Below are 26870 nucleotides of genomic sequence, written 5' to 3' on the forward strand. Positions count from 1 at the left end.
CACCGGCCTGGCTTTCTAGGGTAGCTGGAGTGTCCCGCAAAGTCGGGACTGTTCACGCCAACTGGGCACATGGAAGGTTGGGTTCTTCAGCAGTTCATGGCTTGGGCAGCCCCCAGCTAGCACACAGCAAGGAGCCTCTTCCAGTAGCAGAGAGGAAAGGATTGTCAAGGCAGAGGGGAGGGGAAAACAGGAAACTATGAGTAAACGAGGCCTTGTTGTGAGCGAGGGGGCCCTGCTAAGGGGAAAGGAGGCGGTCTCCCGGCGGCGTCCGTTCAGCGCTGAGCAGGACGTTCCGGTGGCCGATTGCAGGTCGCATTTCTGGGAGAAGCTGCAGCTGCAGTAGGTTAAGTGTGACGTTCTCCGTGGTGCGTAGCATCAGTGACTCCATTCTGGGCCTGCTGTCTCCTTTTGTAACGGGACCGTGAACAGCTGGTCGCAGATGGACGGACATGATAGCCATGCTTCCGCTCTGCTTATCCTTTGCTCCTGGACGAGATGAGGTACAGGGTTAACTTGCTTGCTTTTACTCTGAGTTTCTCTTTGTGGAGCGGAGAGGCTTTCTTCCCCCACCTGACCAGCTCTCTGATTCCCTGTCACCACCTGGGTGTCCTCCGATTCATTCATTTCACGTCTGACGCGGTCCACCTGGAGTGAGCATGCGACGCACAGGCGGAAGGACTCATCCGGCAAGGTTGCCCTCAGCTCACGGGCAAGTCTCCACTCTCAGGTTCCCATGTCCCCTGTGCTGTTGTTCAAGTTGGCTACAAAGTTGGGGGTTCCCTGGACGTTCAGTCGTTTGCTAGCACGACTCCTAGATCTCAGGAGAATTCCATACTTACCGTTACGGTTTATTATAAGGATCCACACGAGCAGCCGGATGAAGAGGCGCAGGAGTGTGGGAGCGTGCAGGTCCCCGTGCAGGAGCCTCTGTCACTGTGGACTTGGAATGTGCCACCCTCAGAGCACGTGGACGTGTTCGCCATTTCAGAAGCTCCGTGAACCCCATTGTTGAGAAGACGTCATAGAAGCTTCATGACGTAGGCATGCTTGATTCAGTCACTGGCTGTCGGGGATGGAGGTCAGTCTCCCCGGAGGTCGGGGAGCGAGGCTGATGGCTCCAACTCTCTAACCATGGCTTGGTCCTCCTGGTCACCAGCCCCAACCTGAAGATATCTAGGACCCTCAGCCAAGTCATCTCATTAGCATACTAGAGACGCTCTTATCTCTCAGGAGATCCCAAGGGCTTGGGGAGCTCGGGGCCAGGAACCGGGCACAGAGACCAAATATTTGTATTATCCCACAGGCCACGCCTTGGTCTTTGAGCACAGGTCCCGTGTAGCAGTAGGACCGGAACTGCAGAGATGCTGACACGGTACCCGCGTCCCACTGACAGTTTGCCCACCATCCTGCTGGAGGGCAGGGTCTCCCAGGGTCGCTCCGGTCTGCTGGGTCCGTTCAGTGTTGCCAGGTTCCAGAAGCAGGAATGTGCTCACAGCGTACGGCTTTCTCTCTCAGGCATCTGGGATAATTGAGCTAAGAGACAGTGTCATCTCCTGCTCACACTTCTTCGGAGGGGTTAATGTAATATGGGATTTCCCTCGTTACGTAGCGAATTTATCCATTCCTTTACCCTCAGCTACTATTTCTACTTCTCTGCATTTATACCCAACTCTCTGCCTTTGTGTGGCTGCTGTGCTGGTCTACACTGTGGGCAGCGACACTAGCCTGGCAAGCCCCCGCCCCGCTGCTCAGTCCACTCTCGGTCATAGAGGGGAGGGTCACACCTGGACAGAACTGGCGGGTAAGGGGCCACCAGGTGAGGTAGCTGTGCTCGCCGTCAGCCCCAACTTTGCCGGATGGGGTGAAGGCACAGCCCTCCCCTCAGGCCCTTCGGATTTCCCACATCAGGGTTTAACGAAGTAGTTACAGTGTCTTGCTTCGGAGCGCGTCCCGTTTCTGGCACGCGCACTTGCATCCCTGCCCTGAGACTCGGCACCGGGTAGGATGAGCGAGTGCGGAGGTGAAGCACAGTCGTACCGAGGTCCTCTCCCTTGGGAAGGACTGTAGAGTCACACTGAAACCGTCCCCTACCCTCCTCCTCCGATCCCCCAGGAAAAAGTGTGTAGTGGGGACCGTCCTGTAGCCCCGCTCACGCTGGGTGGGAGCACACACTTGGGAAGGTGTGGAAACCAGCACTTCATGCCTGCATGGCCCCAACACCCTGTTTTCACAATGTGTCCGTTGCCTGTTCCCATTCTCCATGAAGCTGTTACTCTGTCAGCATGTCTCTCTGCCCTTTGTGGGACATTATGGTTTGTCACTGTTTTTTTGGTGTGAGGAAATGTCACCGAGCATTCCAAACTGGTGCAGTATCTTTTTTTTCTCACATGTGCACCAATAGGCATGTATAAGAATGTTCTCAGCAGCACTATGTATGATTGCCCCAAATGGGAAACGACATAAATGCATATGACAGGAAAATCGATACATATATTGTAGCACGTCCATACAACGGAATACCATGCAGCCCCGAAAAAGACTGGCCTGTGGCTACACCCTACAGCATGGGTGAATCTCACGGACAGGGCACCGAGTGAAAGAAGCCACACACACAAGAGTATGACTCTTTGTATGTGCAGTTGAAGATCAGGACTAATTTATAATGTCAGAAGTCAGAGAGTGGTTACCTTTTGTGGTGACATATTGACTGGGAATCTGTGCGAGGCTCAGCGTGCTCGGCATCTTGCTCTGGGGGGTGGCACGTGGAGGTGTGCACGTGTAAAATTTCCCTGAGCTGTCCACACAGGACCAGTCCTCTCTGTGCTTTTTATTTTTTTTAATTTTTAAGTGATGTCTAGCTGTGTTGTGTTTTCTTTTTTTTGGTTTTTTTTTTTTTAATAGCACTCTGACCAGTTGCATCTACCACTGGGTGAGCAAAGCCCAATCCAGAATACGAGTTCCTGTCAAGGCCCATTTGTAGCCCCTCGGGGTTACCGGTACTGCTCTGACTTGCCGGCTACGGTCAAGGCTTTCCTACAGTTTGGTTGGCAGCCAGAACAGTTCTTTTTGGTATTTTGGGCCACAGAGGATGCAAGTGGACTATAGAGTTTCAGCCCTTCTCTGCATTGCCACAGCCCCCACTGTCCCCTTATTTCACTGACCTACGTGGCTACCTCAAGAGAGGACGACACCAGGATACCCACTCATCCATTTCAATCAACTTCCAAACTCAGAAGGTGGTTCTTGTGATGAGCATCAACATGTCCTCCTTTAATGCACCCCTCAAATTCCGGTAGTGATCGAGGGTCCAGCCCCCATGTGGTTATGCCTTTAATAGACCTTGTTTCCATTGCCCGGCTGCCCGACCATGCGGCCTGGCTGTTGGCCACTGCCCATGAGGTGGTAAATTCAAAACACAGGAGCTTTTCTCATTGTTCAATTTTTGCCCTACTATGTATCGACATAAACATTAAAACTACCCTACGACTGAAAGACAAAATAATCCTGAGCCTGATATAGCCTTGTAGTCTTGGATAATGTTAGAAAAACACTCTAATGGAGGGGACAGTGCCCAGAAGAATTCCATTAAAAAGTGGTAACAATTCAAAAATACTTTCACACACTGCTTAAAAAACAGTATGAGAAAATTAATAATAGCACATCGTATATAATCTTCTGTAACCTTGATTTTTAAAACACACAGAAGTGAAAAGCTTGGTGAGCTGACCTGCATGCAGCGGTATAACAGTTCTCCTGTACTAAAAGCTGGACTTTTAAAAAACTAGTATTGTAATGCTTAATATAATGATTTTAATCAGCAGTGGCTTCACTTTCAACTGGACCCCTAATAAGTTTTCAAATTCTCCTTTTTCCTGCAGAACCTTTTGGTTTTGCAAAACTTTGCTTATGTGCATGCTGCTTTGCGTGTACTTCTTCATAAAGGAAGTCTGCTGTCAACTCATCCCCATTGTCTCTCTCGATCTTTCCTTCTTTTTTTTTTTAGTATTTTATTTATTTGAGAGAGAGAGAGAGAGCACACAAGCGGAGGGGAGGGGCAGGGAGAGAGGGAGAAGCAGGCTCCCTGCCAAGCAGGTAGCCGGAAGTGGGGCTCGATCCCAAGACCCTGAGATCATGACCGGAGCTGAAGGCAGACGCTTAACCAATTGAGCCACCCAGACACCCTTATCTTGATCTTTCTAATGACATCCATTTGTAGTTATCTTTCTACAGTTTCTAACAGAGGGCTCTTGCAGCTAGAATATAGCATCCATTATCCAGGCATTGAATAAATAAAAACTATGGACTCCAAATAGTCTCTTTCATGGGAATGTTCATACAGGAAGAAATGGTAACATGCTGAATCCTTGGGAATTCTCTTTGGCAAATCTTTTAGTTCTGTATTTGTTGTGTTGGCCAAAATAATAATTTCGTTTTTATGTCTGTTTCCAACTGCACATAGTTGAGCTGTTACTAATTTTTCCAAAGCCTGAAAAGCTTCTCGAGAAAGAGGAAATGCTACTCCTTGTAGTGTTGATCTTTGTACCCACAGCCATGTCAGTTTATACCTCATTAATTTTAATCTGCCGTAATTCTTCCTCAGCTGCAGTCAATGGGGCAGGAGAAGATTGTGCCTGCACGTGTTTTTTATATCCATGTAATGATGCATCTTCCTTTACTGTTCCAAACACTTCGTCTTTAATGTGGCCACCTCCAAACTCCTTTTTCAGAGTTGCTCTCGTTGCCGCACACAACATTTTTTGACGATCACGAGAATGTTCTGGAGACCAGACAATGAGTATCCATTCATATCCCTGGCATTCTGAGAGTCTAACCTGAATACTATATAGCACGGTTGTTTGTCCCCCAGGAGGGGTAAAACAAACGAGTCATAGTCCTTCCCCCGGGAATCTGAGGGCTGACTACATGATCCGATCACGAGTTTCTCATTTTCAATAGATATTTTTAGAAGTCGGTATTTTCCATTTCTCGCTCTGGCAAAGGTACCTCTAACATCGTCACTTGCTTCGAGGCGGGTGTGATGGGACGTGGCGGCGGCCGCGGGCTCCGGGCTCCGGCACTAAGTCTGTGCAGAGACATTTTGGCACGAGTGGCCTGAGTGTCATCCGGGTGCCAGGAGCAGCAGAGACAGCAGTTCCGACCAAGGGTCAGGTGTCCTGCATCAGAGGGGTCAGTGACATCTGCACCCTCAGCTGAAAACTTCCCCAGTTTGTTGTTCAGGGAGACACTGCTTTGGGAAATGCCCGTGGTGTTCTCCTTTACTTGTCAGTAAAACCCTTCCTTTTCCTCTTCTTCGGCTTGATTGAGTCTTTTGCCTTGAACCCACCAAGAGGCGAGCCTGACAGCCTCACTTGGCGTTTCCTTTTTTTTTTTTCCTCTTAATATTTTATTTATTTGAGAGAGAGAGCACAAGCAGGGGAAGCGGCAGGCAGAGGGAGAGCGAGAAGCAGACTCCCCGCGGAGCAGGGAGCTGGATGCAGGCTCCATCCCAGGACCTGGGATCATGATCCTGGGATCATGACCTGAGCCTAAGGCAGACGCTTAATGATTGAGCCACCCAGGGGTCCCCTCCAGCACAATGTGTAATAGAAGTGGTGAGAGTGGACATCCTTTTCGTGGTGCTGATCTCAGGAGGAAAACAACCCGTCTTTCACCATTAGGTAAGATATTAGCTTAAGGGTTTTCAGAAGTGCCTTTATTCAGATTGAGGAAATTCCCTCTGTTAGTAGTTAGTTGAGTTTTTATCATGAGAGGGTGTCCGATTTTGTCAAATGCTTCTTGTTCATCTGTTGAGATAAGGATGTGGCTTTTGTTTTCTAATATAGTAATATGGTGTTTTACATTGATTGATATGGATGTTTAACCTATCTTGCATTCCTGGAATAAATTTCATTAGACTTGTATTTAACTCTTTATATGTTGCTAGATTTGATTTGCTACATTTTGTTGAAATCTGTGTGTATGTGTGTGTGTGTATCTACATTCATAAGAGATACCGGTCTGTAGTTTTCTTGTCTTATGATATCTTTGTCTGGTTTTGGTATCTGAATAATCCTAGCCTGGTAGAGTGAGTTGGGTTCCCTCCTCTCCTTTTTGGAAGAGTTTGTAAAGAATTGTTATTAATTCTTTCAGCATTTGGTATAATTCACAAGTGAAGCCATTTGGAACTGGGCTTTTATGTGGAATAGTTTTTGACAAGTGACTCTATCTTCTACCTTATTATAGTCATATTCAGATGGTATATGGTATAGGTATATTCAGATTCTTGAGTCAGCTTTAGTTGTTTGTGTCTTTCGGCATTTTTGTCTATTTTATGCAAGTAAGTTAATTTTTTGGCATGTAATTGTTCATCGTAATCTCATAATTCTCTTTATTTCTGTGTGGTCAGTCCTAATATCCCCTCTTTCATTGCTGATCCCAGTAATTTGGGTCATTTCTCTGTCTTTTTCTTTTTTTTCTTAATGAGTCTAGTTAAAGATTTGTCAGTTTAGTTGATTATCAAAGGATCACATTTGATTTAGATAGTTCCCTACATTGTTATTTTATTCTCTTTTCTCTATTTTATTAATTTCTACTCTACTCTTTATTTTTGCCTTCCTTTTGTTTGCTTTTGGTTTAGTTTGCTCCTCTTTCTTCTTTGACTTATCGTGGAAGTGTACGTAATTGATTGGAGATGTTTCTTTTTCATATAATTTATAGCTATATATTTCCCTCTCAGCACTGCTTTAGTAGGACCCTCTAGGTTTTGGTAGGCTCTGTCTTCATTTCTATTAATCTCAAAGTATTTTCTGATTTCCATTTTGATATCTTTGACCCTTTGATTATGTAGAAGTGTGTTGTTTAATTCTGCATTATTGTGAGTTTCCCAAATTTATTCCAGTTATTGATTTCTGGTGTCATGCCACTGTGATAAGAGAACATATTTGTATTATTTTTACCCCTTTAAATTCACTGAGTTGTTTGTTTGTTTTTTTTTTTTTATGGCCTAGGATATGGCTTATCCTCAAGAAAGCTCCATGTGCATTTGAAATGAATGTATATTCTGTTCATGGTTGGAATGTTCTATAAATGTCAGACTTACACTGTTGTTTTATAGTATGGTTCAAGTCTTCTTTATCCTTATTGATCTCTGCATAGTTGTTCTGTCCATTATTGAAAGTGATATATTGATTCTCTCTCAGTTTCTGTCAGTTTTGCTTACGTGTATTTGGGTGTTGAATTATTAGGTGAATATATATTTAGAATTGTTTCATTCTTCTGATGACTTGACCATTTTATCAGTATAAAGTCATCCTGTTTATCTTACTAGCATTTTTAAAGTCCCTTTTGGCTAATGAGTGTATCCACTCCAGCTTTCTTATGGTTATTTGCCTGAGATACCTTTTTCCATCCCTTTGATTTTAATCTATTTGTAACTGAGATCAAGTGCGTCTACTGTAGACAGCATAGGTGGATCTTGTTTTGTGTTCAGTCTAACACTCTGCACTTTGACTTATTTAAGCAACTTACTTGTAATGTTAATATTGACACTGTTGGATTTATGAGGCCATTTTACTTTTTGCTTTTTGTTTTCCATGCCTCACTCATTTCTCTCTCTCTCTTTTTTAAGATTTTATTTGTTTAAGAGAGAGGGAGAGAGAGAGAGAGCGCAGAAGTGGGGGAGCAGCAGAGGGATGGGGGAAAGAGAAGCAGGCTTCCCGCTGAACAGGGACCCAGATGCAGGGCTTGATCCCAGGACTCTGGGATCATGACCTGAGCAGAAGGCAGGCACTTAACCAGCTGAGCCACCCAGGTGCCCCTCAATTCATTCCTCTTTTATCGAAAACTTCTTATTCAGTGAATAAACTGTAATATTTTCATTATTTAATCATTAATCACTCTATTTTGTAGTTATTTTCTTTTTTAAAAAAAGATTTTATTTATTTATTTGACAGAGAGAGAGATAGAGAGCACAAGTAGGCAGAGAGGCAGGCAGAGGGAGAGGGAGAAGCAGACTCTCCACCGAGCAGGGAGCCCGACGCGGGGCTCGATCCCAGGACCCTGGGATCATGACCTGAGCCGAAAGCAGCCGCTTAACCAACTGAGCCACCCAGGCGCCCCTATTTTGTAGTTATTTTCTTAAGAGGTGCTTTTGCTTTTGCATTTTTTCTATATTTTAAATTTTGTGATTTTCTTTCCTTTATATCATATCCATAATATATATTCAAATAACATAAGTTTATATATTTATATCATATCCTGGTCATGTTATATTTTATGTCTTATGATTCCAATATTGAAGTTTCATGAGCCTTTTACTACTCACTCTCCCTAAAGTTACTTAATCACAGTCTTTCTTCCATGTGAACTTTACATTTCTTGCTCTGGGTTGTTTTTTCTCTGTGCAATTTTCTGTGTAAATTTTTTGACACACAGGTTAAATAGACGTTTCCCTAGAGAAATTTCTTTCTTACAATTTTTGGGTCATCACCAATCCAGGACAGTTATAAACTAAACTACTTGGCATGAAGTTATTTTGGCCCAATAGCCAATGGTAAAGAAAATTTGGACTACAAATCACAGACGGCTTAGTCCGTGTCTGCAAATTCTTTGAAATAGTTGTTTGCTCACTTTTTCCTGACTCAAAGGCAAATTTCCTTAGAATGTTCCTGTACTTGAAGATAGAACAGATTTGATTTGTGTCACCTCGTTCTGAGGATATGAATCTTAGGTTCCCTGATTTTTAGGGAGGGGATGTTTCTCCTGCTCCTCACATGAAGAAACTCTTGGCATGATTTCCTCTTTATGACTCATGAGCCTGAGAAGCCAAGCTAAGATTTTCAAGATTTGAAAAATGCCCTAAGACTCAGAACTGTTCTCTCTGGCTTATGGCCCATATTTATTTTGGGCTAATTGATTATTCTCTTGATTGTTCTACCGCACTTTGGATGATTTTATGTTTTTTTTCTATCATTTTTAGTTGTTTTAGGAGAAGAGGCAGACTTGTTTTTTAAAAAAATTTTTTATTTAAATTCAATTATCCAACATATAGTACATCATTAGTTTCATATGTAGACTTCAGTAATTCATCAGTTGCATGTAACACCCAGTGCTCATCACCTCACGTGGACAGGAGGCAGCCTTAAACCTTAGTCTACTGTGTTACTGGAAATGGAATCCTCATTAACTGTTTTTCATTTCTGCTATTTATTAGGCACCAGAGTAGGTGCTAGAGTATAAGTCACCTAAACCAATGATGATTTGTGTCTTCTGTGAGCCAGCACTGGTCTGTGAACTGTTAATCAGCCCTTAAAAAGATACATAGAGAAATTGAAAGTGAGTGTAAGCAAGAAAGCTCTACCTTCTCCTGTCTGAGACTGGTCATTGCCAAGCAAACCTGAGCATGTCTATCATGTCATTGGATCTGCTAAAACACTGTGATAATTAGCTGTTTGTGGACCAGAGATGAAGTAGAATAGTGTCTACACTGGAACGGGTTTTCATACTTTTGTGGAGGCCACATAAAACCAAATAAAATTACGTACACTCTCCCTAGAAATATGTGCATGTAAGAAGAAACATAAATGTCAGTGTATATGTGCGGATCATCTGAAGTGATACAGATCTGGGTTTTTAATCCCAGGAAGAGACCAAGGCCGGGAGAAGACATGTTGAGCAATCACTTCATCACCCAACAATGCTAGTCCACTTACGTGTGAGTAGGAACTGGAGTAGATAAATGCTGGGCCCACAACAACCATCAGGGGACTAAGTTGAAAGAGGCCATTTATCATCAGGGAAATCCAAATCAAAACCTCAATGAGATACCACCTCCCACCAGTCAGAATGGCTAAAATTAACAAGTCAGGAAATGACAGATGTTGGCGGGGATGCGGAGAAAGGGGAACCCTCCTACACTGTTGGTGGGAATGCAAGCTGGTGCAGCCACTCTGGAAAACAGTATGGAGGTTCCTCAAAAAGTTGAAAATAGAGCTACCATATGATCCAGCAATTGCACTACTGGGTATTTACCCCAAAGATACAAAAGTAGGGACCCGAAAGGCTACATGCACCCCGATGTTTATAGCAGCAATGTCCACAATAGCCAAACTGTGGAAAGAGCCAAGATGTCCATCAACAGATGAATGGATAAAGAAGATGTGGTATATATATACAATGGAATATTATGCAGCCATCAAAAGGAATAAGATCTTGCCATTTGCAACGACGTGGATGGAACTGGAGGGTATTATGCTGAGCGAAATAAGTCAAACAGAGAAAGACATGTATCATATGACCTCACTGATATGAGGAATTCTTAATCTCAGGAAACAAACTGAGGGTTGCTGGAGTGGGGGGTGGGGTGGGAGGGATGGGGTGACTGGGTGTTGGACACTGGGGAGGGTATGTGTTCTGGTAAGCGCTGTGAATTGTGCAAGACTGTTGAATCTCAGATCTGTACCTCTGAAACAAATAATGCAATATATGTTAGGAAAGAAAAAAAGAAGAAGAAGAATGTAGCAGGAGGGGAAGAATGAAGGGGGGGAAATCGGAGGGGGAGAAGAACCATGAGAGACAATGGACTCTGAAAAACAAACTGAGGGTTCTAGAGGGGAGGGGGTTGGGAGGATGGGTTAGCCTGGTGATGGGTATTGAGGAGGGCACGTTCTGCATGGAGCACTGGGTGTTATGCACAAACAATGAATCATGGAACACTATATCTAAAACTAATGATGTAATGTATGGGGATTAACATAACAATAAAAATTAAAAAAAAAAAAAAAGAAAGAGGCCATTTATGAGTCACTCCTTCATCCAAGCAGACTTGAGAGCCTACAGTGTCCAGATCAAGTTCTAGTCTCAGATCACGGCTCCAAATGCTGAAATTTGTCGTTCTTTTCCATTCCTCGTCCCCAACGTCCATTCCCAGAACTCGTACATCTCTTCCCACATGAAGGAATTCCACACTTAAGGAATCTTGTTGGGGACAGAGACCACCTCCATCCATAGAGAGGAGAACCCACTTTGCCAGTCTTGCAGTTGGACATGACATGAAGTGTCAACAGTCACGTGACCCCCTGCCAGACTCTGACTCAGGACACGTGACAGACACACTGGGACAGCGTCCGTGCATTGGGCGCAGGGGGTCCGAGCAGTGTCACAGCGGGGTCATGCAGCGGTCAGGGCAGCAGCGATAGCAGTCCCAGCCTCAGGGCCCAGTGTCCTCCCTCAGGGGAGTCGGTGGTGTGGACAGGGGCATCGATACCCAGTAGCAGGGTGCTGGCTGTATGTGGGCCCCCATCGAGGGTCCAGCGTGGATTCTGCTCCCGGCTGTGTAGCCTCAAGCCCGTTCAGTGGCTTTCTTTGAAATAAAACAAGGCCTCAGACACCCTCTCCGTCCCTAAGTCTCTCTGTAACTGTATGTACGTATCCCAAGGAGTCAGAAACCCACGTAGGGAGGAGATTCCAAGAGCAAGATTTCAGACATTTTTACCAGCTTTATAGAGATATGATTGACATTCACCCTTGTGTGAGTTTAGGGGTACAACCTGATGATTGATACATTTCTGTCCTGATAACGATTACAACCATAGCATGGCTAACATGTGCATCATGTCACATGGTTACCATTTCCTTTTGTGTGGTGCAGACATTTAAGATCTACACTCTCAGTAACGCAGAGATTTTATGTGTGAAACACTGGATGCCCTCCTTGATTGCTCCTTCTCACCACCCAGAATCCATTAGGAAATGTTGCAAAGTCCATCTGTGAATACCTCCAGCTCCCAATCACTTCCTAGTAGCTTCCCTCCTCACATCCCAGACGTACAGCCCACATCCCCCTCTTGGGACACGGCACTGGTTTCCTACAGATTCCCTACTGGTCGCTCGCCCTGCACCTCCCGATTCTGCACAGAAGCAAACAGATGCTGCTCAAGAAAGTCAATCCCATCGATCTGTTCATTCCTGTAACTCCACGCCTCACTCAGAGAAAACTCAAAACCCTTCTAATATCCTCAGGCCTCCGTGACGAGGCTGACATCCGACCTCATGTCACCGGCTCTCTGCTCCAGCCCCAGTGGCCTCCTCACCCTTCCGTGAACACAGGATGCACTCCTGTCCTAGTGCGTGTGCACTGGGGGTTCCCTGCCTGGAAAGAGCTCCCCCCACAGACCTCCTCTGACACAATTCCTTCATGACCTTCAAACCTCTCAGAGGTCACCTTCTCAGTGAGGCTCCCTGATCCCTGGAGTAACGGAGCCATGGTCCCCGTCCCAGCACGGTGCTCTGGGTCACCTTCCTCAAAGCTCCTGCCAACTTCCATGTAAACACTTCCCTTATTACTGCGTTTACACGGTACACAGTTCACCTCTGCGTGACGCTGGTTTGCACGGGGCGTGTGCACCTGGATGCGGACTTTTCTACAGTAAGTACTGTCCGCGCACTTTCTCTTCCTTATGATTTCTACTATTTTCTCTACCTTCATTCATTGTAAGAACACAGTATATAGTACATGTAACATGCAAATGTGCGAAGCGACAGTTCATGTTATCAGTAAGGCTTCCAGTCACCAGGAGGCTGTTAGTTCTTATGTTTTGAGGGAGTCAAAAGCCGTACTTGGATTTCTGACTGCACGCGGGGGTCACTGCCCCCATCCCCGCATTGCCCGAGGGTCAAGTGCAGGCTGCCCCTTACACTAGAACTAATCTCCACAAGGGCAGCACATTTTCCCTCTTCTTAGTCTCACGGAGCTGTCCCAGATGTAAACATAGCGTGTCCTGTATGTGGCACACGACAATTATCAGGTGAATGAATGAGCAGCTAGAGGACTTCCCTCTTCTAGATGTGCCTCAGGCTCAGCTGGTCCGTGGCAGCTCCCCCACCACCCCCCCGTGCGCCCACCTCACCATCCGGGCTGCCTCTCTCTTCTCACAGGGCTGCCCTCCCCTCCCTCTCTCTGCTCAGTCCCCCCTCCCCCACACCATGTCTCCCGCACACACAGCACACACAGTTCTCTCTTCAGAAACACTGTACTGAGGCTTTTGGGGGCCTTTTCTCCAACCACATAGAAATCTACGTTAGACTCTGCTTTATAAATCCATGAACTTGGATCGGAGCCAGCACTAGGATCAATGAAGTAAGGGCGGGGAGAGAGGACAGAGCAGCAGGGAAGACAGAAACTAACTGAAGTTTAATAAGGATGAGAAACTGATTCCTCCTCTCTCTACCTCCAGAATCTAAAGAATTATCTAGAAAACAGCTCTAGAGGGAGGGGAAGATGGATGAATCTGAAAGTTCATCCCTCCATACCACAGATCTCGTGTGTGCAGGGGACATCCTAGGCCTGAGGGGACCACAGCCCAAAGGACACCCGCTGCTGTAACCGACGGGGTCACCCAGGGAGAATGGAGAAGAACTCGTACACAAGAGCAGGAACAGGCCTGATGCCCTGGAGGAACACTGAAAAAGAACTACCCCAAAATGGAGGCTGTGACCTGATCCAGGCCTGAGCGTAGACTGACCCAGTCACAGTAAGCTCTTGCTGCACAAGGTCCTGGTGACAGGTGACGTTCAAGTCCCTGTGATCACAGGTCCTGGGGAGACGAGGTTCCACAGAAGGGGCAAGGACACGGAGCAGAGAGATGACCCAGCTGAGGGGTGAGCACGTCACACCCATGATGCACTGAGCACCACTGGGCACGGGCCCTGTCCCCACTCGGCTCCTCACAGCCTTCTCCTGCCCCGACCTGCAACACATTCAGCACAGTAAACACAGGGATTCTGGAAGGTTCTCAGGCTTCATTTATTTGCTGTCTCAACTTTACAAATTTCCTCTTTTATTACCTCATCAGCCCCACATGCCAAGAATTAGGAAACAAAACTTACATCTGGATTCTAATTTTCAATAGAGAAATAAGTCATTGGTACTCAGCCCAACATGAAATAAAGACAGGGATGGAGATGGTCCAGCCCTGCCTCTGCTGGAACAGGAGAGCACATCAGAGAGGAGAATGCAGATCAGCATACGGAGGGGTCGTGGTGGGCAGGGTGGGCAAATCTCCTCATGTCTTCACGTTGTACTCATAGGAACCCAGACACATCTGGCATCTTTTGCACAAAGAGAAGTCAGGGGTTGTTGATGTCACCAAGTGGGAGTGTGAACACATCTTGCATCACTCGGTCCCCACCAGGCAGCTGGTCTCACACTGTGAAAAAAAATCATGCACCAATTTAGGTCAGTCACCTAAGTGCGGACATTCTCAAAAGCCACACCCCCCCATGCTCACAGTGTCCCTAGTGCCCTAACCCTTCCCCACTCGGGGTCTCTAGGGTCTCACCTTGAGGAGCCGTGAGAGACACATCAGAGCCCTGGGCGCTGTCATCACCTAGGGGAGAACAAACAGGACGTGGTCAGAGCCCACAGGAGAGGAGACTAGAGGAGGAGCTATGGGGTGGGTGAGCTCCCCGTCGGGTTCTGTCTACGCTATCTCAGGGTCTCAGGGATCACTCCCTCCAAACTTACGTGCAGCATGAGAGTAGCCTGGTCTTTTCCCTCCTGTGGGAAGAAAATATCATGTCAGAGGCCAGAACAGGGCTGGGCCATGGGATCCTAGGGGAAGCTCCCAGTCCTGGTCCTAAATGAAGTTTGCAGAGTTGTGACTGAAGACCCAGGACAGGATCAGGAAACATGAAGGACAAGGTGTGGGGTCACTGGAACACCTGACTTGCTGGAGATCTGTCCTCAGCAGGGACCTTTCTCTGTCCTGTGACTGCTGAGAATCAGGTCCCTATCACCAGAGTTACCAAGATGAAAATGTGTCCTTCATTTTCACAAGTGTTTGCTACACAGTGAGTGTTAGTAATCAGCTCCAGAGTGGGCAAGTCCATACATGAGGATGGTACTTCCCAGTAACAAGGCAGGACAGTCTCCTACCTAGGAAACCCCCCCAGAGGGACAAGAAAACTCAGATCTCCCCACTCCATTCCCTACCTGAGCGCTTCTTTCTCCACATCACAGCTCCAATCATGGCCACAGTGACCGCAAGGAGAACCACACCAGCAATGATCCAGGTGATGGGGATGGTGGGCTGAGGCGGCTCTGGGAAGGGAAGGGAGGGTGAGGGGCCCAGAGCTCTGGCAAGAGTCCTGACCCTGCTGAAATTCTCCAGAAGGCCTTCTGCTTTCCCTGAGTAGAGGCTGTACCCCAAACCCTCCTTACGCCATCTCAAGGTGATGGGCTCGGGCAGCCCCTCATGCTGCACATGGCACGTGTATCTCTGCTCCTGTCCAGAAGGCACCACCACAGCCGCCCACTTCTGGAAGGTCCCATCCCCTGCAGGCCTGGTCTCCACAAGCTCTGTGTCCTGGGTCAGGTCTTCCACATTGTGGTGCCAGGTCAGGGTGATCTCCGCAGGGTAGAAGCCCAGGGCCCAGCACCTCAGGGTGACCCTTTGGTCAGAGATGGGGTGGTGCGTCACGTGTGCGTTGGGGGGTTCTGAGGAAGAATCAGAAAATCCACACTTGGGCCTTTATGGGCCACTGAAACGGCATTCATGTGACCATCCTGAGGTGGACCCAGCCATTGGTTTGGATGGAAGAAGCACAAAGCCCAGTTACCAACCTAGCCTTTGGGATCTCCTAATCCTGGAAAGTTCTAGATTCAGGAAGACAGTCCAGGATAGGAGGCTGCAGGTCTAAGTGAGAGAGCACACTAATGGTCCTGACTGTGGTGGAGGGTGAATGAGTCAGAAAACCCGGAGTCAGAACGCCAGCGATGTCGTCATTGGAGAACAAGGCCTTGAGAGAGAAAGTCATGGTTCCCAAGGTGGCTACCAGGGTTAAAGGGAACAGCTGATGGCTTATTTCAGGGACGGTCTCCACCTGCCTCCCGGGAGAGACTGGGTTCCCCCACTGCCCCTTAGCGAGGAGCGGCCCTCTGGGTGAGGCCCTCTCTAGTAGGAACAGAACACCCGGGCGGATCTCCGTCTCCCCACCCGTGGGAGGGGCGGTGTTCTGACTCCGAGTCCATTTTCCCTTCCTGGTGGGAAGCCAGCCCCAGCGGAGGGGAGATCGGGGAGGCCCCGCGGCCCCTGGTACCTGCGCGCTGCAGCGTCTCCTTCCCGTTCTCCAGGTACCTGCCGAGCCACTCCACGCAGGTGCCCTCCAGGTAGTTCCTGAAGCGCTCCGCCCAACCGGCCGCCTCCCACTTGCGCCGGGTGATCTGCGCCGCCGTGTCCGCCGCGGTCCAGGAGCGCAGGTCCTCGTTCAGGGCGATGTAATCCGCGCCGTCGTAGGCCCACTGCCCGTACCCGCGGAGGAGGTTCCCGTCGGGCCCCACGTCACAGCCGTACATTTCCTGGTAGGTGTGAGACCCTGGCCCCGCCCGACAGGCAGGGTCCAAACAGAAAGTAAAACCGCCTGAAACTTCCCGCGGGTTCGTCCGGGTCAGGGGTCGGGGCCGGGGGTTCCCTCAGACTCGGGGTGGCGCTCGGACCCGGACACTCGGGGCGACCCCGGCCCGTCCGTGGGGATGGGGGTCGTGACCGGGACCCGGGCCGCGTCGCTCACCGGCCTCGCTCTGGTTGTAGTAGCCGCGCAGGATCTGCAGGCCCACTAGGAAAGTCTGTGCGTCGTCCCGGAGATTCCGCGTCTCCCGGTCCCAGTACTCCGGCCCCTCCTGCTCCACCCACGGCGCCCGCGGCTCCATCCTCGGACTGACAGAGTCGCTGTCGAACCGCACGAACTGCGTGTCGTCCACGTAGCCGACGGCGATGAAGCGGGGCTCCCCGCGGCCGGGCCGGGACACGGCGGTGTAGAAATACCTCATGGAGTGGGAGCCTGCGGGCGCGGAGGGGCTGAGACCCCGCGCGACCCTCGTCCCGGCGCGGGGCCGGGGCCCAGGGGGAGGCGGCCGGGAGGGCAGGGGAGGGGCACCGAGGGCGGGAGAGCAGGGCGGAGGGGGGGAGGGGAGGGGGAGCACAGGCCGTGGCGGGGCCGGGGGCGGCTGGGGGGCTGGGGCGGGGGCGGCGGAGAGGCGCCTTCCCCGGGGGTCCCGCGTCCCCGCCCCGCGGTCCCCTCGCTCCCGCCCCGCAGAGGCCCTTTCCTCCCGCCGCCGCACTCACCCGCCCAGGTCTCGGTCACGGCCAGGGCCCCGGACAGCAGCAGGACGAGGGGTCGGGGCAGCACGACCTGCATCTTCGGGGTCTGGGGAGACTGTGAGCCGCCGCTGGGCTCCCGGGGCGGGTGCGGAGACTTTATAACCGGGAACCGCGGTGCCCCTGATTGGCTTCTCCAGAAACCCGACACCCAATGGGAATGCGAACCGGCGCCTTGTCAGCAGTCTCCAGGCAGGAGGACCCGACACAGGTTGTCATACGAAGTGAAACCGGGGAGATGGGGACTCCCCGGCCCTGGGCTTCCCCACCCCAGACACCGCCCTGGGGCCTGAGACCCTGAGAGGCAGGCGCAGGGACCTGGGACTTTGCCCCGACCCCTCACCTACTGCACGGCGCGCTCTTTGTCACACTGTCTCCCTGAGTCGTGGCCCAGGAGCTGTGCGAGTCAGTGATTCTCAAACGCCGTGTTCTCAGGATATCTATACGGTCTCACAGATTACTGAGGACCCCAGGTATATTTTGGGTCTGTGGGTTATATCTATCGGTATTTACCATAGTAGGAATAAAACAGGTTGAGAAATTCATTAATTCGTTTAGAATCATATTAATAACCCATGGCATGAAAACAAATATTATTTTTATGAAAAATAAGTATTTCCGAAATAAACAGCGTGGTGAGAAGAGTGGTTTTGTTGCGTTTTACATTCTTGCAGGTCTCTTTCTTGTCTGTCTCCTTAGAACACCCCTGCACGTTCAGATTTGCTTCTGCATTTATTGTGTTGTTTTGGTTGAAATGTATGAAAAAATTTACACACTTGCACAAATAGGGCAGAATAGCATGTTTCATAACCTTTTCAGATACTTCTCTATGTTCATCTTAGATACTACATTAAAACTACACAACTACTTTCTGTAATTTATTTGCAAAGTGGAACGTGAAATTGTATCATGCCTATGTCCTTCTCTGTTACATTAAAATCCGCAGGCCCATCTTGCACACTGAATGGATCTTATACCAATGCATGACTTTTTTTTTTAAGGAATCTGTTGTTTCATGAAGTTATATATGTGTTCTAGTGTTGATTAGACTGGAATTGAATTATCAAAAAGTCAGATTTGTTTTAAGATTACCACAGATCCCAACAGAAAAGTGTGTCAGGAGTGAGAAGCTGTCGTTTCTTGGTGGATCGCAGTTTTCCCAAAGTTCTGATTTTCTCTTGAGAGCTGACATTTGATCAAGGCAACAAGTACTCTCAGCTGTCATATGTGACTTGATGTTCATGAAAGGGTAAGTTCCTATTCATTTTCCAGAAACTGTGTGCCAAATCTCCTAGTCTAAATATTCCAAGTTTCTCTTTCATTCATTCCTTCAGGAAAAATGGCATTCTGTACAAGAAAAAAAAAAAAAAAAAGGCCAATTAAATTCATACAAATTATCTTCCTTGGGGGCTTATGCATGTAGTGGAAGTGCTGTACATCCCACATCATCATATAAGACATGTTTAAATGTGGATTTGAGAATATTTAATAAAGAGAGTAATATTTAATGCTTTGATCAGCATATTTTAAAGTGACACTAATCTTGTTTTGTTCTGTTTTTGTTTTTGAGGCATTCTATTTGCAGGTATGTATTACATCCCTAGACAAAGAATGCCAGGATTTTCCTTCCTGTGTGTTTTCGTCTTGCTTCTTCATGGTCCATGATGCCAGGTGAGGTTGTCAGGAAAATGAAACCAAACTGGAAGGATTCTTCTGCCATTTTTGTAGATCTTAAAGTTGTACATCAAATCCGGGGCTGCTCACTTCAAATGTGTTTAACCTGCCCCTGAGGTTCCCAACAATGTTCCCAGCTCTGTGATCAGCAGTGATTTCAAATTCCCCAATGTAACCAAGCTTCGTCATCACAGTTAGAAACGGGACAATGACTTTGGAGCATGGCCTAATATGACCTGCGTTTGGCCTCTCTCTCAGACATTGTTACTGCTCTCGAGAGCATCTGCCAAGATATTCAGACAACCACTATGGTGGCGCAGAAAGATGGCGGCAAGAGTGTTTTTGTTTTTTTTACGGAAGTAAGTAGTGGTGAAGAATAACAACTATTGCAGTTTGCACCCGTCACCTCCGTTCTTGCTAAGTTTTACCTCAGTGTGAACGTCAACGTGGTGAAAAGGTAATAATGTCTAAGTAATGTTAAGAAAATAGATTTAACCTCATGGACTCTGTGAAAGGGCCTCAGTGACGTCAGGTGTTCCCCAGAGCACACTTTGAGAACGGCTGTTCTGATAACCCTGGGAGAGTCTCCCGGCTGGTCCTGCCCTGGCCTGTCCTCACTCAGCAGAATCCCTTTCCCTGAGCTGCACTTCCTGCCTCTGAAAACTCAGCTCTGGCTTTAGCCCCCGAGTGCAGCTAGAAGAGAACTCACCTCCTGGAAATGTGATGGCGGAGAGGGTCCCCAGTCTGGGAAGGGAGGTGGGGGGACAGGGGTTTCCCTTTTGTAATTGGGAACAGTTTGCACCCGAAGACACCAGACCCAGGCATATGCGACTTGGATTTTGTGACCCACCAGCTTCATATGTATTCACATCCCAGACGGAATCTGATGTTGTCTGTAAGAGAAATCATGTTGGTCTTTTCACTTTCCATGTGTCTGATGCATCTGACTCGCGGCCCGCAAAGCACGCAGAGCAGTACCGTCCGATACGACATTCTGTGCGGGAGGAATTGTTCTATATCTGCGCTGTCCGGTATGGTGGCCACGAGATGCATGTGGTTCTAGAGATGCAGGTGGCACTTGAAATGGGGCTGGTGTGCTGAGCAGTGGCATTTTTAATTGTTTTAAATGAATATGAATTTAAGTAGCCATATGTGGTTTACAGAGACTATTCAGACCTTACCAATCTAGAATGCTCTTAGTTTTCTGGATCCTCCTCAGAAAAGATACTCTGTGACTCATAGGTCTATGTTTATTAAATTTATGTTCAAATGGAAGTCATGGATTGTCTATGTGGGTCTGAGACATATCCTCAAAATACAGCATGAAAGTTTAATTATCATGCATTATAACAGCTGAAGTGTACAGACATTAGCCAAAATATGATGTATCACATCTAGGTCATAAGTGTTCACAATGCCCATCCCTGGAGCATTGTCTCTATTACTTTGGGTGTCTTGGTGTTGGTTGAGTTCACGTGGTAAACATAAGGAGGCTCATAAGTCTTCACCGAGCCCGGGTGAGAGGATATATTGAATACAACATGTACCTTATAGGCTCTGTACATATTTGTAAAAATCATAAAGCAGAAGATGTACATCTTAGATTCCACAACCTTATTATCTTTTACCTCTTGCTCCTCTTCATACTTTTGCCGAAATCCAGACAATTCTCTGTGTATCCCTTCACCCTTGAAACCCTCTGCTCTTCATTTCTACCCAGGGGAAAATAGACATGAAATGTTTACAATTGTGGGATGAAGAATTCTCTAAGCATGGCCCAATGATGAAAACCCATAAAGAAAGACATGAAATTTTTGAATGTCAACCATGCACTCACAAAGATACAAACACATGTCATGATCAAACTAAAAGACACAAAAACAATTTTCACAGACAAAAAGGTAACATGCATCATTATTCTTCAGCCCAAGACCACCAGGAGCACCTGTGGGCACTCAAGTTACATCTATTACTTGTTGCAGTGAGAGAGAAGACACCCCTTTGGGGGCAATGGGGCATCCTAATATGAAGGTGTTGGAACCTATAAGGACATGGCCTTTGGATGAGTGTTTTGGAGAGGATCTGTGGAAGCTGGGGCCCACTCCCGACTGCATGTTGTCAGGACGTGTGGGCGATTCCATGGTTGAGCATCTCAGTGAATCCCCTCTCTAGGCAGGCCAGACCGGAGCGAGGATAGAGCAGTCATGGTAAAGGAGCAATGTGAGCGATTGCTCACATTGGCTGACACAGGGAGGTGTGTGTTATTCTGTGGGTTGTGCACTGCCTTGTTTTTGTCTGTAATGACACAAAGTGATGTCATGGTTCCAGAGTGTCCTTGTCTGATGCTGATGTTCTGTGAGGTGACTGGCTTATGTCCCACAGGAGAAGAATGTGGCCAAGGGCTGGACATTAGCCAGCTTCTGACCACACTGAGCCTAGTGTCAGTGTCAGACCAGCTCCCGATGTTGGGGGGCTGCTGTTTCTTCTCTGTTAAATTCCATTTTTAAAATAGCTGCAACACATTCAAAACATAATTATAGAATTGGTGTTTCCATTTTCTTTGGGTAAATACCCAAGGGTGGAAGTGTTTGGATTATATGGCGAAGCACTATGTTATACACCTGAAAGGAATGGAACATTGTTTTTTTTAAAGATTTTATTTATTTGACAGAAAGAGACACACAGCGAGAGAGGGAACACAAGCAGGGGGAGTGGGAGAGGCAGAAGCAGGCTTCCCGCAGAGCAGGGAGCCTGATACGGGGCTCGATCCCATGACCCTGGGATCATGACCTGAGCTGAAGGCAGACGCTTAACAACTGAGCCACCAGGCACCCCAGGAATGGAACATTGTGTATCAAATGCACTCAAATATTTAAAAAAGGAAAAGGAAGAAAAAAAGAATTAAAACATGTTAGACAACAATTTGGAAAGGAGGAAATGAAATGTCAAACAAATTTGTACAAATTTATAAACAAATTTACAAAAACAAATTGTATTGGTAATAAGTAAGCATAAACAAATATGAGAATGTGGAATAAGTAACAGGAATAAAACTTAGAATCAATGACCTTGGCAAAGGTGAAAGTAAGGGATGAGAGTGTCCATCAGAGGGTCAGGAAAACACACCATCATAGAGGTTGATGGGAGTGAACACCGGGATACAATTTTTAACAGGTGTTTTTGTAAACTATCTCCACAATTTAAATGTGCTTATATTATGACACAGACAATTTTTTTTAGGAGTTTATCCTAAGGAGATAATCACACATGTTCTCAAAAGTATATTGTCAAGGATGTTTCTTGACTTGGGTTTATAAGGCAAAGAAGGGCTTAAGATGATAATGGTATCAACAGTGGAACATTAACATGTCTCAGGGATTATCACCATGTGATTTACACAGAGAGTCACAGTTAATCATGAAAGCAAACCCAGGAGGCACCCCATAGGGGATCCCTTTGTACGGACAAGAAAGGGAGACTTGGAGAGGAGAAGGGGGTGGTGCAGCCAGGGTTCAAACCAGAAGGTTTGCTCTCAGAGGCCTTGTTGATTTGTCGTTCACTGTTCCCTGTCCATTAGGGGGTGGGTATTATGTGCACTCCATGCAAGTGAATTGTTGCAATGTTCCAGAATTTTCTGTGACAGGAGGTTGCTGGGCTCAGAGCTTAGGACGACATTAAGGGGCAATGTGACTCACCTGCTCAAATGACACTGAAGCCTATCATCCAGTGGACATCTGGATGTCTCCAGGAGCTCAGAATCAGCTGGACTCCAGAGCTACAACACAGAGCAAGGGTGACACCCTGGTGACGAGACACTGGTAGTGTCATGTGGGAGATGGGCATGGAGCAGAAATGACAGAGGGAAACATAAGTTGCTCCTGAGATGAGTGTTGTGTGGAGGAAGGTCATGGTATCACGAAAGCAGAAACCAGGAGACCCAGCAGGTCCCCTAACTAGGATCAGTCATATCCACAGGATGCAACAGGCATATGGATATGAAACAAAAACACAACTACACACAGTGCTGTACAGTCACAGAACAGGAAAGAGCTCTGGGAAATGAACAATATGACCATAGAAATGAATAATTGAGTGGATACACTGGATGACTACAGTTGTCCTTCCCTGAAGTCGTACAATCGGGAGGGTGATGGCAGCAGGAGAGAAGACCTGTTTGTTTCTCAATCAAGTGATTCCAACAAGTTAATAATGATTGTTTTAAAAAGAATGTTGAGTAGGAAATGATGAAAACAATTTCAAGAATATTTCTCCGAGTTCACAAGGAGAAACACACATGTTGAAAGACTCGCCCAAATTCTTACCTAGAGCAGATGAAAGGAGACCCACACTGGGACACATCACAATGAAATGTCAGAAAGAGGGTGGAAGGGCAGACACCCTGAAAACTGCAAGAGGCAACAACACAGGCCTGGGGGCCGGAAGACATGAGACAAGGCCCCCAAATCCTGAGGACAACTCTGTTCAGCACAGAGTCACTGTCATGTCACCGTGTGACTCAGGGCGAGGGCAGCCTAAGGGCTCCTCAGATGTGAGAGTTTCTGTTCTACTTTCCATGTTTCCTTCCCCAGGACACCAGTAGGCAAAGTGGGACAAATGATGGAGAAAACCAAACAGGGGGAGCACATGGGATCCCGGCCACAGGGAGCCAGCAGGAGAGAGGCCAAGGGCCCCCAGGAGGAGCTGCAGGGGGTCAGGTGTCATCCCTGCCCCAGGGGTGCAGGCATCCCGTCCCCATGGGGCAGGACTGAGGGCTGCAGGCCATGTGGCTGCACGGGCAAGAAGATGGGAGAAGAGTGGATGGGCTTGAATGTGTTCATGAAGACTTGCCCAGGGAGAGCGGAGGAAGGATTTAAACTGAGCTCAACAGAAACTAAGCAAATGATAAGATAGTTATTCACTCCGGGGAAAATAAAAAGTTGATTCAGGGAAGGGCACATAATCATAGTCTACTAAATGCTCAGTTGTGACTAGCATGTCATGGTCATAATAATTGAAACACTGCACATTGAGCTTGTCAAAATTATCAAATAATTATATGGGGAAGATGGGAGTGTGTGAAAGAAGAGCCAATTCATTCAAGTTGATGCATAAACCTGAAGACCAGAGAACGGGTGTGAGAAGCAGGCTACTTAGAAGCACAGAAGCAATAATCAGAGAATCACTAGAAGAACTAATGCAGGTGGTCTCAGAGATTCAGGAAATGGGGGCATGGAAGCTTGGGCACATCTGTCTTGACATCAAGAACTACAGACATATTTGACTTTCTAGAACTCTGTGCCTCTATCCATTGGCTACAAGGACAACATCGTGGGTGAGATGGGTCAGGAAGAGTTCTGCACGGAGGCCACAGAGATGGGGCAGGAGTTGGAGGAGTCCTGGGAGCAAGCACTGGGTTTTTATAGGATGATTTTGTTTTGGTTTATTTAGTTTTGCTTCATGTTGTTGAACGGGAGTCATGGCAGCATGTTTGTAGGAGGAATGGCTGAGCCAGGAGACAGGGGCAAGTGCATGATGCAGGTGAGTGAGGGGCCATGCGTGCCCACAGGGCTGGGCCACCTGTCTGCGCTCTGGGCAGGGGACTCGCAGAGCCTTTGTTCCATGTCTCAGGACCCTGCTCTCTGGGGGGCCAGGCAGGGTCTTTCCCTTTGTTTTAGGGTGTGCTCTTTGTTTCATTTAGTACTATCTCATCAATATTCATGGTTTCAAAGCAATGTTTTTTTCTGTGTTACATGGCATTTCAAGCTATTTTACTGGGAGAATTTGTCCATACAATGTAGCGCACCTGCTTCAGAAATAGAAATTCAAAGGCAAAATAGTTCAGTGAAAAGATGATTTGTTGTAAAGTAGAAGATCAGAACCTGATTCTTCAATCATGGTCTGAGGATGATCTGTCAATTCTTAGGGATTTTAAAGTAGTTTATTTTTTGAAAACATTATTCATTCACATACAAAATAATTCAATAGATACAAATACACAAAATAAGGAAGTCACATAGTAACCCCTCATCCCCCAGTCACCCAAGTCCTCTATGCCAAATCCAGCACAGTCAGCCATTTGTCATGTCTCTTATCTGAAAAATACACCTGTGCCCTAATGTCTACTGTTACATCAGGAAACTAGCCCAGGTAACAGACTGGAAGAAAACATCAGCAAAACACATATGTGATAAAGGACTTGTTTAGAATACTCATAGAACCTTTAAAAAGGAACAATAAGAAAACAAATCATTTCAAAAATGAGCAAAACTCTGAGGAGACACTTTACCAGGAAGATACACTCATGGGTAACAAGCATATGAAAAGATGTTCAACAAAAAGTGTCACCGGGGAAATGCAAAAGACAACAACAGTGATCTGCCATCACACACCTGTTAGATGGCGGGAATCCAAGCGCTGATAGTGTCACCTGCTGCCCAGGACAGGGAGCCACAGAAAGCCTCAGTCACTAAGGGCAGGAATACAAAATAGCACAGCCGCTGTGGGAGACAGTCAGCAGTTTCTTATAAAGTCAAACATGGACTAAGCACACAAGCTGCTGATCCCCCTGTAAGGTATTTACCCACCTCATTTGAGAACTCACGTTTGCACAACAACCTGCATGCAAACTGTCACCGCGGGACAGCCCTCCCCTGTGGGCTGCACATCCTGACTTCCTTCCAAAGACTACTTTATGGAAAGGGACAAAGCAAGAGAAGGAACTTCACAGGGAGCATGTGGGTAAGACGACCTTAGCCAGGGGGTGAAGGTGAACTTCTTCCGTGACGAGCAAGGGATCACTGCGTGTTCTTGCTATGTTGCGTGGAGAAGGGCCCAGCCAGGTGTGGTCTTCCCAAACCCCACAGCCTCAGTCAGCCTGATTCACAATGACAGACAGTCTACAATGTACCCGAACCATCTCCTCAAACATGTCAGGGCCATGAAAAATAAGGACATTCTGAGACACGGTCACAGCCAGGGAAGCCTGAAGGAGACATGATGGCACTCAATGTGGTAACTTGGGTGGGGTCTTGGGAGAGAAAACAAAACCATGACAGCAAATCCCGTGTGGAGATCCGTAGTAACGTATGAATATTGGGTCATTAGCTGTGACAAATGCATGACGGTGAGATTGGTGTTAACGACAGGACAACTGAGTGTGGGGTACACAGGGACTCTGCACTACCTTTGTCACTTCTCTGTAAATCTCCAACTGTTCTAAGATAAAGGAGTGTCTTTTGTAAAAGAGCCCTCAGCGAGGGAATCAGTCCAGGAGGAACAAGGATCTACTCTTCAGTTTTCCTGGGCTTGTCATCCAGGGGCTGGAGAGAGGGGAAATGGGGAGGACAGATGGAAACTCAGACACGGGGCAGGGCTCCAGAGCGCTCCTCTCCTCGGATCCCAGCCCCACCCCTGCACCTGCCCCCAGGGCTGCTCAGAAGGCCCCTTCCTCCGCCCCCCGCCCCCATGCCCAGCCTGCAGGTCAGCCCTCTGGGCCTGACTCCGCTCAGCCCAGTGCTCCCCCTGGCGGTGCAGGACCGGAGCGCCGCAGCGCCCCCGTGTGGCCACAGGGCTGAGGGCGGGAGACCTGAGCGCCCTTTGGGCTTCTCCCCAGAGACCTCCCAGGGTCTCCCTGGGTTCCCAGCAGGGGCACGGGGCTGTGCACACAGGGGAAGCCCCCATCCAGTGTCAAGTCCTCAGTCTGAATTGTCTCCAAAAATGCATGCTGACATAGGTGGTTTCTCCCCATTGAATGACCATGGACTCTGGCCTCAGGGAGGAACCGATCTTCAGGCCATCACGGCTGGTTCCCAGGTCCGCAGTGGACTCCACACACATGCTGGGTGCCCTCAGTTCCTCCTGGGACCTTGACCCCGGGTCCCTGTCACTTGTTCCTGCTGCTGCTTCAGGGCTAACGGGTCCTCCTCCAGGGAACCAGCTCTGGATTCTCAGTTCCTAAGGTCAGGTAGAAGGAGGGGAGGAGGAGGGGAGGGGCTCCGCTGAGGGATGGCCTGGAACCTGGGGCTGCTCCTGGAGGAGTGAGCA

General features: G+C 47.8%; 1 protein-coding gene, 1 long non-coding RNA gene and 1 pseudogene across 3 annotated transcripts; 1 reads left to right on the plus strand and 2 right to left on the minus strand.

Annotated features, from left to right (window-relative positions):
• Positions 1–4129: 4129 nt before the first annotated feature.
• Positions 4130–9758, minus strand: LOC144378934 (twinfilin-1 pseudogene; annotated as a pseudogene).
• Positions 9759–13777: 4019 nt separating this feature from the next.
• On the minus strand, positions 13778–17268 carry LOC118553384 (DLA class I histocompatibility antigen, A9/A9 alpha chain). Of its 2 annotated transcripts, XM_036120368.2 has the most exons (8): positions 17121–17268; positions 16567–16836; positions 16096–16371; positions 15218–15493; positions 14990–15097; positions 14522–14554; positions 14337–14384; positions 13778–14204 (listed from the first exon to the last, which is right to left on the minus strand). In XM_036120368.2, exons 1-8 carry the CDS (start codon positions 17191–17193, stop codon positions 14200–14202), a joined length of 1089 nt encoding a protein of 362 aa, XP_035976261.2. In that variant the 5' UTR covers positions 17194–17268; the 3' UTR covers positions 13778–14199. The 2 variants fall into 2 exon arrangements, with proteins under 2 accessions (XP_035976261.2, XP_035976262.2); XM_036120369.2 differs by lacking the exon at positions 14337–14384.
• Positions 17269–17355: 87 nt separating this feature from the next.
• LOC118553385 (uncharacterized) lies at positions 17356–20102 on the plus strand. Its single transcript, XR_013441347.1, has 2 exons — positions 17356–17626; positions 18241–20102. It is a non-coding gene; the product is annotated as an uncharacterized LOC118553385 (long non-coding RNA).
• Positions 20103–26870: the final 6768 nt, after the last annotated feature.

Source organism: Halichoerus grypus, chromosome 9 (assembly GCF_964656455.1).
Source record: "Halichoerus grypus chromosome 9, mHalGry1.hap1.1, whole genome shotgun sequence".
Lineage (NCBI taxonomy): Eukaryota > Metazoa > Chordata > Mammalia > Carnivora > Phocidae > Halichoerus > Halichoerus grypus.

Bases quoted from the DNA above. Each gene is read 5' to 3' on its own strand.
- LOC118553384 (XM_036120368.2), bottom strand. From the start codon at position 17,193: ATGCAGGTCGTGCTGCCCCGACCCCTCGTCCTGCTGCTGTCCGGGGCC. The intron at 16,837-17,120 runs GTGAGTGCGGCG...CCGCGCCCGCAG, and splicing joins CGTGACCGAGACCTGGGCGG to GCTCCCACTCCATGAGGTAT. The intron at 16,372-16,566 runs GTGAGCGACGCG...GGGCGGGGCCAG, and splicing joins CTACAACCAGAGCGAGGCCG to GGTCTCACACCTACCAGGAA.